At 39.6% G+C, this 17,839-nt stretch overlaps 1 protein-coding gene across 1 annotated transcript in view; it reads left to right on the top strand.

Annotated features, from left to right (window-relative positions):
• Positions 1-17,839, top strand: part of LOC140200543 (HMG domain-containing protein 3-like) — a 98,599-nt gene that overhangs the window by 71,941 nt on the left and 8,819 nt on the right. Inside the window, 4 exon segments of the mRNA XM_072264027.1 lie at positions 77-321; positions 323-428; positions 5,134-5,267; positions 12,255-12,374. Of these exon segments, the coding sequence (XP_072120128.1) occupies positions 77-321; positions 323-428; positions 5,134-5,267; positions 12,255-12,374 (605 nt within the window).

Below are 17,839 nucleotides of genomic sequence, written 5' to 3'. Positions count from 1 at the left end.
CCTCCCCCCCCCCCCCCCCCCCCAGTATTTTAATCTGCTGTCTGATCATATCTGCACTTACCTAGGGTGGATGTAGCTGACATACCACAGCATGATCTAGCCATTTAAAGCAGCATGCTGAGAATGCACAGCATTCAGAGTTAATGTAGTAATATACTCAGTTACATTTTGATCCGCTTTCATTCTTTCCCTGACCTCTCTTCCAGTTTACCTGGCCCTGATTTCCTTACCTCAGATGAAGTGAACGTTGAAGATTTTTGGTCTACAATGGAGAACGAAGCTATCGAACAAGCAGTGTTTCCATCTAGTATTCCAATCACAAAAATTTGATGCCTCCATAATCGCTCCATTTATTCCACCACTTCTGAGAGGACCTGTGGTGGTTAATAGTGAGAAAGATAAAAACTCTCAGTCACAGCCAGTTGTTGGTAAGATATTTGAGTTCTGTATAGGTCTGAGTCTGCTGTTTCTATGCATAAGTTTCTGACCTTAGTAAAGGATAAGGCGCTAACTAGTAGTTCAGTTTCTTTCATGGGAGGAGACTAAACATCAGGAGAATAATTTGTACACCCACAGTTCATTTTAGTTACACAGTCAATTCTTGTTAATCGGGGACACATCAGGACCTGTACATTTTGGCCAAATAAGCTGTTACCCCCAATGAGCCAAAGTTTCATGGAAATAGTTAAAAAGGTATTTTAAAAAAAAAGACAAACTACCATTTTACTGAGTAATAAATAATGTATTTAAATGAAATACAGAATAAATCAGAGCACTAAAAATACTACTCCAGTACTATAAAACTGTTATAGTTCCTGATAGTTATCGGTGGAATAATTAATCCAGTGTACACTGTAAATGAATAAAATCAGTGTAGATAATAAACTGTCTTCATACAATGCTTTTGATGACTGCATCCTCCAAATCTTCGTTTTCATTGTAACATTTAAAATGATTGTTGATACCTTCAAATTCTTCATACTCCTAACTTGCTGAAGTAGGGAAATTGTTTCATTTTTACTCCTGGTTGTTTTCTGGCATCTCCAAGATTGAATACTTGAAACCACAGTGAGCAAAACAATTCTTAATTGTCCTTACTGCTTATTTCTCACCAACCATCAGTGTCAAAAATCACGGCTTTCTGAACACAAGTGCATACAACTACCACTATTTAAAACTGTTCACTCTGAAGATAGTGTGGTGTCCTATGGCCACACAAGTGCTCACAGCTGATGCTAGTTAGAGATTGTTAAACAACAATCTCCTGCTCCCATTAAGTGGTATAGTGACCCAAATAAATGAAAGTAATACCGAATATTTTCTTGCCATTGATCTCGCCGGCTCCAACACCTCAGGGCATATTCAAAACCCGGACTCCAGCAACGACCATGGACACCTTCACAGCGATTGCGCAACCACCAACTGTGACGCCAGCCTTGAACTCCAGACCGGGTCTTTATGTGCTGCTGTTGTGACTCCCATCTCCCCTTCCCCCACCACCACTCCGCAATCCTGTCTCCCTCAGATCCCACCGTCAACTCCTGGGCCCTCAGAGGCTCCATCTTCCTCTCACCCAACCCTCCCCTCTCCATTGACACACCCAGCCTCCCCCCTCCCCCCTCTGATCCCAGCTCTCATCCGTGCCGGGTCTTTACCATCCCCTCCGACCTTCAACTGTCGGAGGCAGAACGCTCTGTTCTCAGTAAGGGCCTCACGTTTGTCCCCCTTCGCCCACACCTCAGCGAGTTCCTTGTTCGCCATGATGCGGAACTTTTCTTCCGCCTTCTCCGTCTCCGAGCCTACTTCTTCGGCAAGGACTCTTCCACCCCCACTGATGACCCCTTCTCCCGTCTTCAACCCTCCTCTTCTTCATGGACATCCCGCTCTGGTCTTCTGATCTCTTTATTGCTAATTGCTGACGGGACATCAACCGTCTCGACTTCACCGCACCTTGTCCCCATTCCAACCTCACTCCTTCAGAACGCTCTGCTCTCCACTCCCTCCACACTAATCCTAACCTTATTATTAAACCCGCCGATAAGGGGGGTGCTGATGTAGTCTGGCGTACTGACCTCTACCTTGCCGAGGCACAGCGACAACTCGCGGATACCTCCTCTTATTTACCCCTCGAACGTGACCCCACTAAGGAGCACCAGGCCATTGTCTCCCACACCATCACCGACTTTATCCACTCAGGGGATCTCCCATCCACTGCTACCAACCTTATAGTTCCCACACCCCGCACTTCCCGTTTCTACCTCCTACCCAAGATCCACAAACCTGCCTGCCCTGGCAGAGCTATTGTCTCAGCTTGCTGCTGCCCCACCGAACTCATTTCTGCATACCTCGACACAGTTTTATCCCCCCCCTTGTTCAATCCTTTCCTACCTATGTTCGTGACACTTCTCACGCCCTTAAACTTTTCGATGATTTTAAGTTCCCTGGCCCCCACCGCTTTATTTTCACCATGGATGTCCAGTCCTTATATACTTCCATCCCCCATCAGGAAGGTCTCAAAGCTCTACGCTTCCTTTTGGATTCCAGACCTAATCAGTTCCCCTCTACCACCACTCTGCTCCGTCTAGCGGAATTAGTCCTTACTCTTAATAATTTCTCCTTTGGCTCCTCCCACTTCCTCCAAACTAAAGGTGTAGCTATGGGCACCCGTATGGGTCCTAGCTATGCCTGCCTTTTTGTTGGCTTTGTGGAACAATCTATGTTCCGTGCCTATTCTGGTATCTGTCCCCCACTTTTCTTTCGCAACATTGACGACTGCATTGGTGCTGCTTCCTGCACACATGCAGAACTCGTTGACTTTATTAACTTTGCCTCCAACTTTCACCCTGCCCTCAAGCTTACCTGGTCCATTTCCGACACCTCCCTCCCCTTTCTAGATCTTTCTGTCTCAGTCTCTGGAGACAGCTTATCCACTGATGTCTACTATAAGCCTACTGACTCTCTCAGCTATCTGGACTATTCCTCTTCTCACCCTGTCTCTTGCAAAAACGCTATCCCCTTCTCGCAATTCCTCCGTCTCCGCCGCATCTGCTCTCAGGATGAGGCTTTTCATTCTAGGACGAGGGAGATGTCTTCCTTTTTTAAAGAAAGGGGCTTCCCTTCCTCCACTATCATTCTCTGCTCTTAAACGCATCTCCCCCATTTCACGTACATCTGCTTTCACTCCATCCTCCCGCCACCCCACTAGGAATAGGATTCCCCTCGTCCTCACCTACCACCCCACCAGCCTCCGGGTCCAACATAGTATTCTCCGTAACTTCCGCCACCTCCAACGGGATCCCACCACTAAGCACATCTTTCCTTCCCCCCCCTCTCTCTGCATTCCGCAGGGATCGCTCCCTACGCAACTCCCTTGTCCATTTGTCCCCCCCATCCCTCCCCACTGATCTCCCTCCTGGCACTTATCCGTGTAAGCGGAACAAGTGCTACACATGCCCTTACACTTCCTCCCTTACCACCATTCAGGGCCCCAAACAGTCCTTCCAGGTGAGGCAACACTTCACCTGTGAGTCGACTGGGGTGATATACTGTGTCCGGTGCTCCCGATATGGCCTTTTATATATTAGCGAGACCCGACACAGACTGGGAGACCGCTTTGCTGAACATCTACGCTCTGTCCGCCAGAGAAAGCAGGATCTCCCAGTGGCCACACATTTTAATTCCTCATCCCATTCCCATTCTGACATGTCTATCCATGGCCTCCTCTACTGTAAAGATGAAGCCACACTCAGGTTGGAGGAATAACACCTTATATTCCGTCTGGGTAGCCTCCAACCTGATGGCATGAACATCGACTTATCTAACTTCCGCTAAGGCCCCACCTCCCCCTCGTACCCCATCTGTTACTTATTTTTATGCACACATTCTTTCTCTCACTCTCCTTTTTCTCCCTCTGTCCCTCTGAATATACCTCTTGCCCATCCTCTGGTTCCCCCCCCCACCCCTTGTCTTTCTTCCAGGACCTCCTGTCCCATGATCCTCTCGTATCCCCTTTTGCCTATCACCTGTCCAGCTCTTGGCTCTATCCCTCCCCCTCCTGTCTTCTCCTATCATTTTGGATCTCCCCCTCCCCCTCCAACTTTCAAATCCCTTACTCACCCTCACTCTTCCTTCAGTTAGTCCTGACGAAGGGCCTCGGCCTGAAACGTCGACTGCACCTCTTCCTACAGATGCTGCCTGGCCTGCTGCGTTCACCAGCAACTTTGATGTGTGTTGACCGAATATTTTCTGTAGATTAGTTACTGTTCTTTGAGTTGTCCAAAATAAGCAGGTGTCCCTATTAACCAGAATCCACTGTATCCACTGTAATTATAATCAAGTTTTTAATTCTCAGTACTTGGCTAAAGTTTTTGCTTGGTAATAAAGGTTTGATTATAATATTTTCAGTGATGCATCATTACTAGTCTTGTACACCATTAGGACTTGATGCTTGCAATTTTATTTTTCAACTATCTGGAGACAATTCTTTTGCATTATTGTTTGGCAAAATAACTTTGTTTTTATAAAGTGCAACTAATTCAGAATAAGCAATCATAACAATTATAAGTGACTTCTGGCTTCAGTAGTAGGCTTAGTTATTACTTTGACAAATCTTCATTTTCTCTTTTCATCATGGGAACCTTTTTTTTTCTTTGCCTATTTCCACTTTTCTTTAATCCTCCAGCATTTTTCACCGACATCATTACACTTACCAGCAGATTCCACAAATAGGTTTGAAATTCACAAAAGACACACTTAATAGAATGCAGTACATTGTAAATTCTGCAAGGCTGATAATTATTGCCAACATGAATAATTGATGAAAACAATTGAAAATCTATTTTCTGGAAAGTCTTTGGCAAAGTGTATTGAGTTTTATCAATTACTACTGAAATAGTGAAGGCCTACACATTAATGGTATGAAATATGTAGCTCCTCACTGTCCATCTGATTTGTAGCATTGGTTAAAAAGATTGTTTTTCCCTCATTACTCTCATAACTGATCAAATTTTTATAAAATATTTAAATAAATATTCTATTTGCAAGTTTGCTCTTAATGTTTCACTTGATCTAGATCATTGGAAAATTTGTGCACTTATTCTGCAATGAATTACATGTCATTATTGCTTTCAATAGGAAATCCAAGAGCATTGATAAGACTGTTGCATGATGAAGCTTTCAAACCTGAGGAGCTCAACTCCTACAATGAAGCTGAACTGAGAAACTTGCTAATGTCATGTGACATCCCATTTCATCCAAGTGACTCCAAGGTAAATTATATTTGTACAGGCTATCCCTGGGTTAAGTACACATGACTTTTTGACATTCCCTGCAAGCGAAAAAGCTTTCACATTATTAAATCCAAAAGTCTGATGTACTGTATATAGTTACAATCCTACAAATGGCAGAATAAGCCCCCCACCTCCCCAGTAACTGTTATTTCTTGTCAATATTATGTGCTTTTGATGCCATTCGTTTTGATACTGCAGAGATATGGTTATATCAAGTGAATTTTAATATTTTCTGATTTATGGACAAAATCAACATAGGTGTCCGTAAAATCGAAATTGATTTATTAACCTAGGACAATCTGTATATAAAGTACAGAAAGCTAGAAACTTTGGCCATTTTAGCTTATCCCTCTGTTTCATTCTACCTCTTCCCCACCCCCCCACATCCATATTCCGTGCTTTAGAATGCACAAAGGCTAATTTTAATTAAAACCAATAATTTTCCTGTTTTATGAAACCTCTGAAATCTCCCATATTTCATTTTGAAAATGATTATTGCATTATTTATTGAATTCAAGTTGATTCATTGTGGTAAGACTGCTGAATTAACGTTCAAAGTAGTACTTATAAATTAATCCATTGATCATGAAGAAAAATATTTTAAAATCTGACTGAAGTTAATGATGTTTAGTTTTACAGTTGCTGCCATGAAAAGTGTTATTATATCAGGTCTATCTATTATGTTGGCTTTAATAATTATCAAGTTCTTTGGATGTGATGCTATAATATTTTGGACATCTCAGATGATGGAAAGTTTGTTTTTTTTAATTGATTCTTCAACTTAAAATAAAAATTAATGAAATTCAAAGATTAATATTAAAAGGGTATTAATGTACCATTCACTTTTTATGTCCTTCAGAAAATTTAAAGGGAGAGCCTTGATAACCTGACTAAATAAAGATAAATCAAGGCACTTTCAGCTTTGAGAGAAATTGGGTGATTTATTTGTTCATTTCTTCAAAATTTCTAAATTTTAAAAAGCACTTTTTAATCAGTGCAATTTCAACCTAATTCTTACACAACAGTATAGCTAATCTGTACAACTATTTAAAAAAAAAGTTTCATAGATGTCTGAGAAATAAGAATTAGACAAGATACTTTTGTAGGTATTGTTTAATAGATCAAGATGTTGACTTTTTCCTCTTACACCACTTGTTTTACTTCATTTCAAAATCATTGAAGTAAATTACAAAGGATTAAATATTTGAAATTAAATATTAGCAAATCTAAATAGTTATTAATTAAAATTATTGATGTTTTCTTAAAAATCAAATTAAGTGGTTTAAGTCCTCTGTGATTTTTTTTAAAAAAGCACGATTTTCTAACTATGTTTTAGGTTGGATAGAGCAATTGCGGTATATTTTGTGTTTGAAATTGGAAAGCTAATTCATTACAGAAACGTTCTTGTCCATGTCTAATAGTCTTGAGTCATCTGGCCTACAAACAGTTTGGTTATCTTTACATTCTCTATCAGAATCAGGTTTATTATCACTGGCATGTGTTGTGAAATTTGTTAACTTTGCAGCAGCAGTTCAATGCCATGTGTAATATAGAAGGAAAAAAAAATATAATAAATAAATCAATTACAGTATAGGTATATTGAATAGATTAAAAATGTGCAAAAAAACAGAAATAATATATAATAAAAAAAAAAGTGAGGTAGCGTTCAAGGGTTCAATGTCCATTTTGGAATATGATGACAGAGGGGAAGAAGCTGTTCCTGAATTGCTGAGTGTGTGCCTTCAGGCTTCTGTATCTACTACCTGATGGTAACAGTGAGAAAAAGGGCATGCCCTGGGTGCTGGAGGTCCTTAATAATGGACGCTGCCTTTCTGAGACACCACTCCTTGAAAATATGCTGGGTACTTTTTAAGATGGAGCCAACTAAATTTACAACCCTCTAGCTGGCTATAAAGGGAAATTTTTAACTGGCTTCCTGAATTCTGTTTGAATGCACTGAATCTCAACTCTGGCTCTCACAATTTGGCCAGCACATCACATCTATGTGATGAATATTGCCAAAAAACTCAAGTAGTTAGATTTAATTTACTATTGTGCAGACTCTTGGGGAAATGTCATTCTTAACATTGACCTTTGCAGAGTTCATATCTACTTGTCCAAGAGTTAAGTATAAAAAGACTAATAAAAGTTCAAATGTAGAATTAAAAATGATTCCTGTATTCGATAATAGACAATTGAATTTTGAAGATGGTACATATCATAGAACGTGCTACACATAGCCTAGTTTTTTTTTCTCTCTCTCTCAGGAAATGTACTTAATTGGCATGGCCAGCATTTAATGCTATATCCTTGATTGCCCTTGAGAATGCAATGGTGAGCTGCTTTCTTGAATCTGTTATAGTCCATTTTGGCTTGGAAATTCCAGGATTATAATGCAATGAATAACCAATTATACATTTTCAAATCAGGATGATAAGGGGACCGGAAAGCCGTACTGGTGTTCCCAAACATCTGCTGCCCTCGTCCTTCTCAGTGGAAGAGGTTTCAAGTGTGGGAGTCACTTTCAGAGTTTCCTTGAAACAACAACGCTTTCCACTCTTAAACTATGCAAAAATACTCATTTGTTCTTTCTTTATTAGGTTGGCTACCCCAGCTTATTTCCTCATTGTACTCCATCTCCCATATTGCTGTTCACTTCCTTGGCTTATCCATATTAGTATTGGTTTATTCTTGCCGCATGTACCTAGATACAGTCAAAAGCTTGTCTGGCATACAATCTTATGGTAGTTAATGGGCTAATCCAATGCCACTCAGTTAGCCACTTGCACGTGGGAGGAGATCACATATTGTACAAGCAGTTCTGTCAATGAAGTTCAGTTGAATATCCTGCATGCTGGCCTGTGGGTGTGTTCTCTGCACTTTCCCTCGATATCGAACATAACACTGTTTATATACTTCAAATCGTTACACAATACATTGAGTTAGAAGAAGGTAAAACAATAACAATGAATAATAAAGTGTAAAAATTAACAGAAGTGTGCAGTGCAGGAGAATGGTAAAGTGCAAGATCATAATGAGGAAGATTGTGAGGTCAAGAGTTAATCTTATACAAGAGGTCCGTTCAAGAATGTGATAATAGTGGGATAGAAGCAGTCCTTGAGCATGGTGTTACATGCTTTCAGGCTTTTGTATCTTTTGCCTGATGAAAGAGGGGAGAAGGGTAATGTCCAGGCCTCTTGCACCCCCTTTACATCCTATTTACTACTTGCATTCTCACTTAATTTCATGTCATTGGCAAAGTTGGAAATGTTGCATTTGATCCTGGCAACCAATGCCTTGGTTGCTAGATACTGAATAATTTGGATTCTAACTAATGGTATTCCACTGCTCACTACCTGCCAACTGAAGAAGGAATCCTTTGTCCTGACTCTGTTTTACTATTAAGTACATCTGCATCCAATGTGGAACTGTACTGAAAACTTGAAAATCCAAAGACATCACACCCACTTGATATCCACCCCATATACTCTACTAGATGCTTCCTCAACATCTTGAATAGATTGGTCAAGCAGGTTTCCTCTTTCATAAATCCATTTTGATTTTGCTAAATCATATTATTGTTTAGTGCCATTGATAGCACATCCTTCCGTCATTATAATTATTAGCGTTTTTCTAGCTATGAGCATCTGGTCGGTAGTTTTCTGTGCTCCTCTCTCTCTTTATCTGCCCTTGCAAAATGGGGGTCAGATTTGCAACCTTCTGATTTACAGCAATCATTTCAGAATCTACTGAATTTCAGAAAATAATAACCAGAGAGCCACTGTTTCAATTGTCACCTCTTTCTGAATATTGGAGATGTTCTGGGAGCCTGATCCTCCTCTTTACTATCTAATTGCTCATCACCATTCATTAATAAATGAGATAGTTCTTCTGAGATTTGATCTGAACTATGGGTTTGGGGATTGCTTAGCTTTGTCTACTGCATGCTTTTTTTTTTCCAATTAGCACATCAGTTATTCTGTATGCAACTTTCCCAGGTTGGATGAACATTTAAATATGTTATTGGAAGGAGCGACTTATAAAACATCACACACGTATGCTCTATCTATCCAGATTCTACAAGAGTTGGACACAATACATTTTGAATAGGTTCATAGCAAGAGGGAATATGGGATTTTTACAGAGATGAATATATAAAATATGCATAATACTATAAATAAGATGGGTAAGTTGCAGGTGAAAATATCAAAAAGGTGTTATGATGGTCAAAGAAATTTGAAACTGACTATTAAATATACCTAAGTACATTGAATTCAGGAAATTTGAGATCTTGCAGCGTTGATTCAGAAGGGTAGTGTGGTGACAAAGAGACAGGATGTTCTTGAATCAAGGACAGAGATGATATGGCTAGCTTTAAGAAATAATGGAGAAACTGTACTACAGTATTATTCTATACTATAGTCAGAATTCTATACTATTCTACTAACTTTATACTTTATTGTCACCAAACAATTGATACTAGAACGTACAATCATCACAGTGATATTTGATTCTGCACTTCCTGCTCCTGGGATTACAAATATTAAATACTAAAAATAGTAAAAATTAAGTAAATATTAAAAAATTAAATTATAAATCTTAAATAGAAAATAGAAAAATGGAAAGTAAGGTAGTGCAAAAAAACCGGGAGCAGGTGGGTTGTGTTCTTGATCTTGGCAGCACTGCTCCGACAGTGTGCGGTGTAAAGTGAGTCCAAGGACGGAAGATTGGTTTGTGTGATGTGCTGCGTCGTGTTCACGATCTTCTGCAGCTTCTTTTGGTCTTGGACAGGTTTTACTAAGGCAGAATTGGATAGAAAAGTGAATTTATCCACAAATTTAAAAAGTTATAATGGCGATTTCAACTGTCCTGATAAAAATAACAGCAGTAATCGGGTAAAGGAGGAATGGGTTGGGGGAAATTGTGCATGGGAGAGCTTTATCAATACGTTTCCAGTCCGCATAGAAAAGAGTCATTCCAGGATCTGGTTGTAGAAAATACGATCCAGTGGAGCAAGAGTCTGTGGGAGAAAAATTGAGGAATAGTATCACAGAGTTCAAATTAACAATGGAAAAAGATGGAGAGTCATCTTCTGGATGTCAAAAGAGGGGTGTGTGAAAGGATTGAAATTGCAACTGCAATTCAGATCAAATGCAGAAAAATTGGAGAGGATGAGACTATTTAAGAAAACCAACAGCATAGCAATAATATATGAGTAAGTAGCTAGTTTATTTAAAGATGTACAAATAAATAAAGTGGATGAAAAGGGAAGTGTTATTTAGGAACGATGAACAATGAGTTTCAAGCACGAACGTAGAAGACATATGGTAATAACAATAATAAATGAGTACTTTTCAATTGTCTTTACTGAGGAAGATACTGCAGCTGTCAAAGTAACAGTAAAAGATCAGTTGGTTCAAGTACTGGGTAAGATGAAAATGGAGGTCAGAAATGTGCTTATTTTAATGTAGATAAGTCATAGGGATCTGGATGATGTATATTCTTGATTGCCGAAGGAAGTAATGCTAAAATTACATTGCTACTGTTGTATTCTTGATTACCGAAGAAAGTAATGCTAAAACTACATTGCTACTGGCTGTAGGCATCCAATTCTCCTCGGATGGTTCCAGAGAATTGCTAATATCTCCATCCTTTATTAAAAAGTGATGTAAAGATAAATACAACATCAGAAGGCCAATCTGGTTTTATTTTGGTGGTGTGAAGGCTACAAGAAATTATGTTCAGGGGCAAAATTAATTGATGTTTGGACAGTTAGATAGTATTTGAGCAAGTAGCAATTTAAAGGAGAGTGAGAATGAATTTGTTGAAGTGGTATCATGTGTACATAACTTGATTGAATTTTTGATAATAGGATAAATTTGCCTTAGGAACAGAACTGTGGTGAATGGTTATTTCATAAATAGAGGTCTGGAGTAGAATAGGAAGGTTATGTTGGAGACATAGAACAAGCTTTCTACAATGTGTAGTAGTGATCTGAAGTTATTTTTGTTTGAGAGTCACAAAAGTACAGCACAGAAACAGACCCTGTTTACCTGTGATGCCACTTTCAATGAATTATGGACCTGTATTCCCAGATCCCTTTGCTCTCCCACACTCCTTAGTGCCCTACCATTCACTGTGCAAGATCTACCCTGGCTGGTCCTACCAAAGTGCAAAACCTCACACTTGTCTGCATTAAATTCCATCTGCAGCTTTTCAGCCCATTTTTTCCCAGCTGATCCAGATCCTTCTGCAAGCCACGATATGTCCACTACAGCCCCCAGTCTTGGTGTCATCTGCAAATTTGCTGATCCAGTTAACCACTTTGTCATCAGCACCAGTCCCTGTGGCACTCCTCTAGTCATTCATTTGTAGTTTATTTAGATCATTTTGTAGAGACCTGTTTTCACTTTGACACGAAAGTCTTTTTCTGCTGATCAGTGTTTCTTCAAAAAGCCAAAATAGTCCACTGTAATTCAATGTTGTAAAACAATAAAACATGAAAACTTCCAAGAGGAGTGAATATTTTCTATAGGCACTGTAGAGGCAGAAATAGGCTGCTCGGTCCATCAAGTATGGTCTGCTATTTGATCATGGCTGATTAATTATTTGCTCTCAACCCCATTCTCCTTCCTTCTCCTCGTAACCTTTGACACCCTTGCTAATTAGGAGCCTATCAACCTCCGCTTTAAATAAGCCCAATGACCTGGCCTCCACGTCTGTAGCAATGAATCACACAGATTCATCACCCTCTGATTAAAGAAATTTCCCCTCATCTTTGTTGTAAAGGGGCTTCCTTCTTTTCAGAGGCCGTGCCCTCTGGTCTTAGACTCTGCTACTATTAGAAACATCCTCTCCGTGTCCACTATATCTAGGCCGCTCAATAGACTGACTAGATTACTCAGACAGACAGCTAACAGTATGTTTTTGCTTCCTTATTATGTTTGCCTGATGCATATTTTACAGGAGGAAATGTGTTCTTCACTGTTTGCTTTATACGCCTTTGTATTGGATGGATCAGCTTCAAAGGACCAACCTCCATGCGATGTGACAGGAGGAAAAGTCTATAAGTTGTGCCTGCATCAGGTAAGGTGGTCAAAATTGCTATTAATCATTGAAATCTTATTATCATACCTTTTATAAATACCTTCTTTTGCTTAAACTCTTCCTGCCCTACAGAAAATTTACAAAAGTATTTGTGTGGTGCTATTGATAAAGTAGAACATTTCAAGAGCATTCTGCAGGTGCTGCGATGTATTCCTTTTGACCTTGACCAATGGAGTCAATTTCAATGACTCTCCAACTCATATTCTCTATTTGTTTGTTTGTTTGCACCGTTTGCGGCCTTTTACATATTGTTTGCTTGTCTTTGTAGTTTTGCTTTGTATTTCGTTGGTCTACTGTGAATGCCTGCAAGAAAATGTATCTTGGGTAGAATATGGTAATCTTTATGTACTTTGTGAGTGAGAAGTGAGGGCCTCTGTCGGTCAGAGTTGACCAAGGATATTGAGTCTTAGCTGTCTAGATGCGCAAGCCTGGGCAGTACGATATGGAGAGCATGCTGTTGCCCATGTAGCAAGCTCCCCCTCTCCATGCACCTGATGAACCCAAAGGAATGGCAGAGACCGATACAGTTTGGTACCAGCAGCTTTGCAGGAGTTGCCAGTTAGCATTGAACTCAATGTAGGATTGCCTTAGGGACTGCTCTCTGTATTTTTTCCTCAGGGTTTATTCCCAAGGCCTTCCTTGAGAGTGGGTATAGCTGCTAAGGCAGCGGAGGCTTGAGATCAGAGTTTTCCGTCTTCTAGATGAGCTGCCAACCACAGCTGATGAGCCTCATCTGCCCAAAGCGACTGGTTTCAAGGCACCAGTAACCCACCTTTGCCCCTTCTCCTGTCAGTAAAAGTGGTTCTGACAGGCTTAGTAGCTAAGCCACATGAAGACCAGGAGCTGGACTTGGTTGTCAGAGGCCATTTCAGTTGCATGCCATTGGGAGCATTTAATAGGTAGAGGGAGCTTGCCCTGGTTATAACAACCTTAAGGAATCATATGTACATTTGTACTAATAATAAGTTTAATCTGAACTTTGATACCTTGGATAATTGTAGGCCTCAGAATCATTAAGTATGTATATGATTGAGACCATGGAGGAATTTGAAAATTATATTGTAAATTTTAAAATTCTGTATTTCTCAGTTGAGGTCTATCCAGGTTTGCAAGTACAAGGGTAAAAGGTGAATGGTGTGGTCTAAATTAGAATATGAGTTGCTGATTCGGGGAGCATAGAATGAGGGTTGCTCTGGTGTGCTTTCAAATAGTTAACCTAATTGAAACAAAATGCTAGAAATAGCCAACAGATCAGGGCACATCTATGGGAAGAGGAATGGAGGGATGAAGACAACATTTTTCATCAAAGACTCTTTTTATGAAGAGTGCTGACCTGCTGAGTATTTCCAGCATTTTCTGTTTTTATTTTAGGTTTCCAGCATCTGCAGTGTTTTTCATTTTCACTTGCACTGAATGCTCAAATCTAAAGTTGATGAGATGAGTTGGTGAGGGTTTGAATAGCAGAGAGGCTGTGGCAAGAGCGTGGCTGGGTCATAAACCAAAGACAGAAAACGGTGATCTTGGTGATGAAAGATGTGTTTATTTGGGGTCAGTTTATGAATGACTTCCTCAGCTGCTGTCAGATTCCTGAGAGAGTTGTTGGATAAGCAGAAAGACAGTTTGAGGCGGTGAAGGCGATAGTGAGACTTGGTGAGATGTACCACTTGCCATCAGTGTGTGTGCATACTTGTGCTGTATTTTCAAATACTGTCGCCAAAGGGTGATACATGGTGGGAGAATCAAGCACAAAGATAGATTCTTGGGGGTTGCCCAGGGGCACTTGTGAGCATGGAAAGAGAAGCCATTGCGAGCGACTCGTAAATAAAAGTGGAATCAGATATGTTTGGTCCCACTTGGCTCAATAATATTGGAGCAGTGCAGAAAAGTGGAGGATGTGGTTAATCTCATCAGATATTGTTCTGGAATGTTCAGGATATACTATATTTCCACCTATAATGGCTTTGGTAAGATTTGTTTTGCAATTGTGGCATTTTGCTGCGGTAATACTTTACATTGAAGCCACCACATCAAATTAATTAAATTGCTTTTTAAAATAAATATTCTACAATATGCATAGAGGTTAGACAGAATGGCTGTATAAAAGCTTTATAAAACTATCTGTATAAAAGCACTTAATTTGGAGTATTATGTGCACTTTTGGACAGGTATTTCTGAAATAAAAATTGAGCTTCAGAATGCGTTTTGAGTAATTTAATTGGATGTTACCAGAGAAGTTGTAAACTCAAACCAAGTCTTGAAGCAATTTTACTTCACTATCAGGCAATATCTTACAGGAAAAACACATACACAATGCTGAAGGAATTCGCCAGGCCAGGCAGCATCTATGGAAAACAGTGAACAGTCGATAATGTGTTCATGATGAAGGGTCTCAGCCTGAAATATCAACTGTTTACTCTTTTCCATAGATGCTTCCTGGCCTGCTGAGTTCCTCCAGCATTTTGTGTGTGTTGCTTGGATTTCCAGCATCTGCAGATTTTCTCTTGTTTGAGTATCTTATAGGAAAATATTTGTAAACATGTTCAGAGTAAATAAAGGTTGAGAGATGGTTGTTAGCAGCAAATGGAATTTACTCTTCTGTAGATCTACTATCAAAAAGTAGAGAGGTAGGATTGAGAGAATGTGATTAAAACATTAAATACAAGAAATATGGCATAGAGGTTAAAAGACTATGTACTACACATGGCTGCTGTATTCCAGCGTTAGAAAGAAAAGCTGCCTCAGCTTTCAAGGTTACGTTTGCTAAGCAGATGGAAGTAAAGTAAACAACAAGAATTCTGCAGATGCTGGAAATTCAAGCAACACACATAAAAGTTGCTGGTGAACGCAGTAGGCCAGGCAGCATCTCTAGGAAGAGGTGCAGTCGATGCTTCAGGTCGAGACCCTTCGTCAGGACTAACTGAAGGAAGAAGTCCTGACGAAGGGTCTGGGCCTGAAACGTCGACTGCACCTCTTCCTAGAGATGCTGCCTGGCCTGCTGCGTTCACCAGCAACTTTTATGTGTGTTGCTGGAAGTAAAGTAATGAGGGATTTGAGTTTGTAAATGTGGAGGGTAAATAGTGATCAAGACTAATAAGTCAATACCTTGAAACTGCTATTTTATCCTGATCACCAAAATCTTAAATATGCCAGATAATGCCGGGCTACTAGATTTTCCAGGCTTTTAGATGTTACTCTTATTAATACCTAAACGCGCTTTCATTTCACTTTGTTTTTACATGTTATATTGTGGTACAATTAATTTTATGATTAACCTGAAGAGTTTAAATGGAACAGTACATATACAGTACTCTGGATCCCAGCACCAGCCACAAATGTACCCGCATTCCTGATCCCTGGTATTGCACGCTACAGCACTGGCCACTCAACCAGCCCACAGTCTGAACGCCGGTCCCGCATCTGGCCATCTGTTCTGGCTGTGCACCCCACTTGCACTGTGCATTCCCTGGCTTAAATTCTGGACTAATGAGTGAGCCAGATGCCTGACCTTCAGAATTTCTGTTGAATTATTGAAGTTATACTGAATGTGAACAGCTTGAACTGCTTTCAATCAGGAAAAATGACAGCAGTATTGGACTAGTAATGCGGTATGGGATTACAGAATTCTGTATGCATACATTACCTTTTTATTGTATTTTAAAGTCTTGCTACCTTTCAGTATAAATATGCCAGTTAATATGCTTTCTGACTTCTGCCAGTTCTTGCTTTATTTATTTAGTTTGAGCAGATAAGAATGTTTACTTTTGTCCAACCTATCTCCCCAGCTGAAGAGAATCATCTCTATGTGGTATCAGAAAAGCATGGGATTTGATTTGAGAAATATATAAATTAGTCCATACCATGTCAAAGTATGGCATGGCGGCTACATTTTTCAATTGTTGATGCTGTTATCCCATACTTGAACGTAAAGGAGAATGATTCTGGCTGAGCTCTTCCTTGGGTTGTGATGGTTGTTAATGTAAGCAATGCATTTCACTGTGCATTAAGTGGCCACTTAATTAGATACCTCCTGTATAAAGTGGTCTTCTGCTGCTGTAGCCCATTTACTTCAACGTTGTGTGTTAGAGATGCTCTTCTGCACACCACTGTTGTAACACATGGTTCTTTGAGTTAGTGTCACCTTCCTGTTAGCTTGAACCAGTCTGGCCATTCTCCTCATTGTTTCTCATTAACAAGGCATTTTTGTCCACAGAATTGCTGCTCACTGAATGATTTTGTTTATCGCACTATTCTTTCTAAGCTCTAGAGACTGTTTTGTGTGAAAATCCCAGGAGATTTGCCGTTTCCGAGATACTCAAACCACTCTGTCTGGCAGTAACAAATCAATCCACGGTCAAAGTCGCTTAGATCATATTTCTTCCCCATTCTGATGTTTGGTCTGAACAGCAACTAAACTTCTTGACCATGTCTATGCTTTTATACATTGAGTTGCTGCTGCCACACTATGGGTTGATTAGATGTTTGTATTAACGAGCAGGCATACTGGTGCAACTAATGAAATGGCTACTGAGTGGATGTATCAATGTACATGTGATGAATCTGAAGCTAAACACTGTTTTTAGCTTGTGAACTTCCCTGTAAAAAGCAGCTAGTTTCCAGTAGATGTTAGTGAATGTCATGGATTGGACTTGAAAAATAATTTCACAATTAAGCACAGTTGGTCCTCATCTTGATGGATCAGTTTCATTTAAGAGTTCCCATTGACGAAAAATAAGTCTTAGATAAGTTGTCACCTAAATATCAAGCCAGATTTAACTGTTCTCCGCAACATTCTTACATCCTGTTCTGGAATTTAATATTGGACGTAAGTGGGAAGTAACATATCCTTGTACGTTTCTGTGGGAATTTATTTTCATGAAAAGACCTTCATTTGTTTCTTCCTTGAATTAAAAGTATAGAATGTAAAAAATATGCATTGTAGTATTGAATTGACGTAAAATCACAATGGCTTCTTTGACAAGCATGTACAATACTGAGAATAATGATATGCATGTTTAATAAAAAGTGATGTCACTGTCTTTCTGAGCACAAATGATTGAGGTTATCTAATCACGGCTGCTTGTGTAGAAATATGTTTAGAAATTAAAAATGGGGTAGTAATGGAAAATTATAGGCTCTGTTGCAGTTTTAATGTGTGTGCTGTTTTTAATATATGGAACAATTGGCTTGTTCTCTGAAATTTAACACTCTCCTACTCTTTGGCCAATTCAGAATATTTTTATTACTGAGAGACCAGGAAGACTAGATGAGGAATTGGATCTAGACATCATTGTACTAGATGTCATAGAACTGTTAGCTGTGTTATTATTGACACGTGTACTGAGATGCAGTGGAAAAGCTTTGCCATTCAGGTAGACCATAAGAGCATTGAAGAAAAAGCAATACAGAATGCAGAATATAATGTTACAGTTACAGGGAAAGTGCAG

Source organism: Mobula birostris, chromosome 7 (assembly GCF_030028105.1).
Source record: "Mobula birostris isolate sMobBir1 chromosome 7, sMobBir1.hap1, whole genome shotgun sequence".
Lineage (NCBI taxonomy): Eukaryota > Metazoa > Chordata > Chondrichthyes > Myliobatiformes > Myliobatidae > Mobula > Mobula birostris.
Note: the sequence above shows the minus strand (reverse complement) of the source record. Positions and strands in the feature narration are given on the sequence as shown.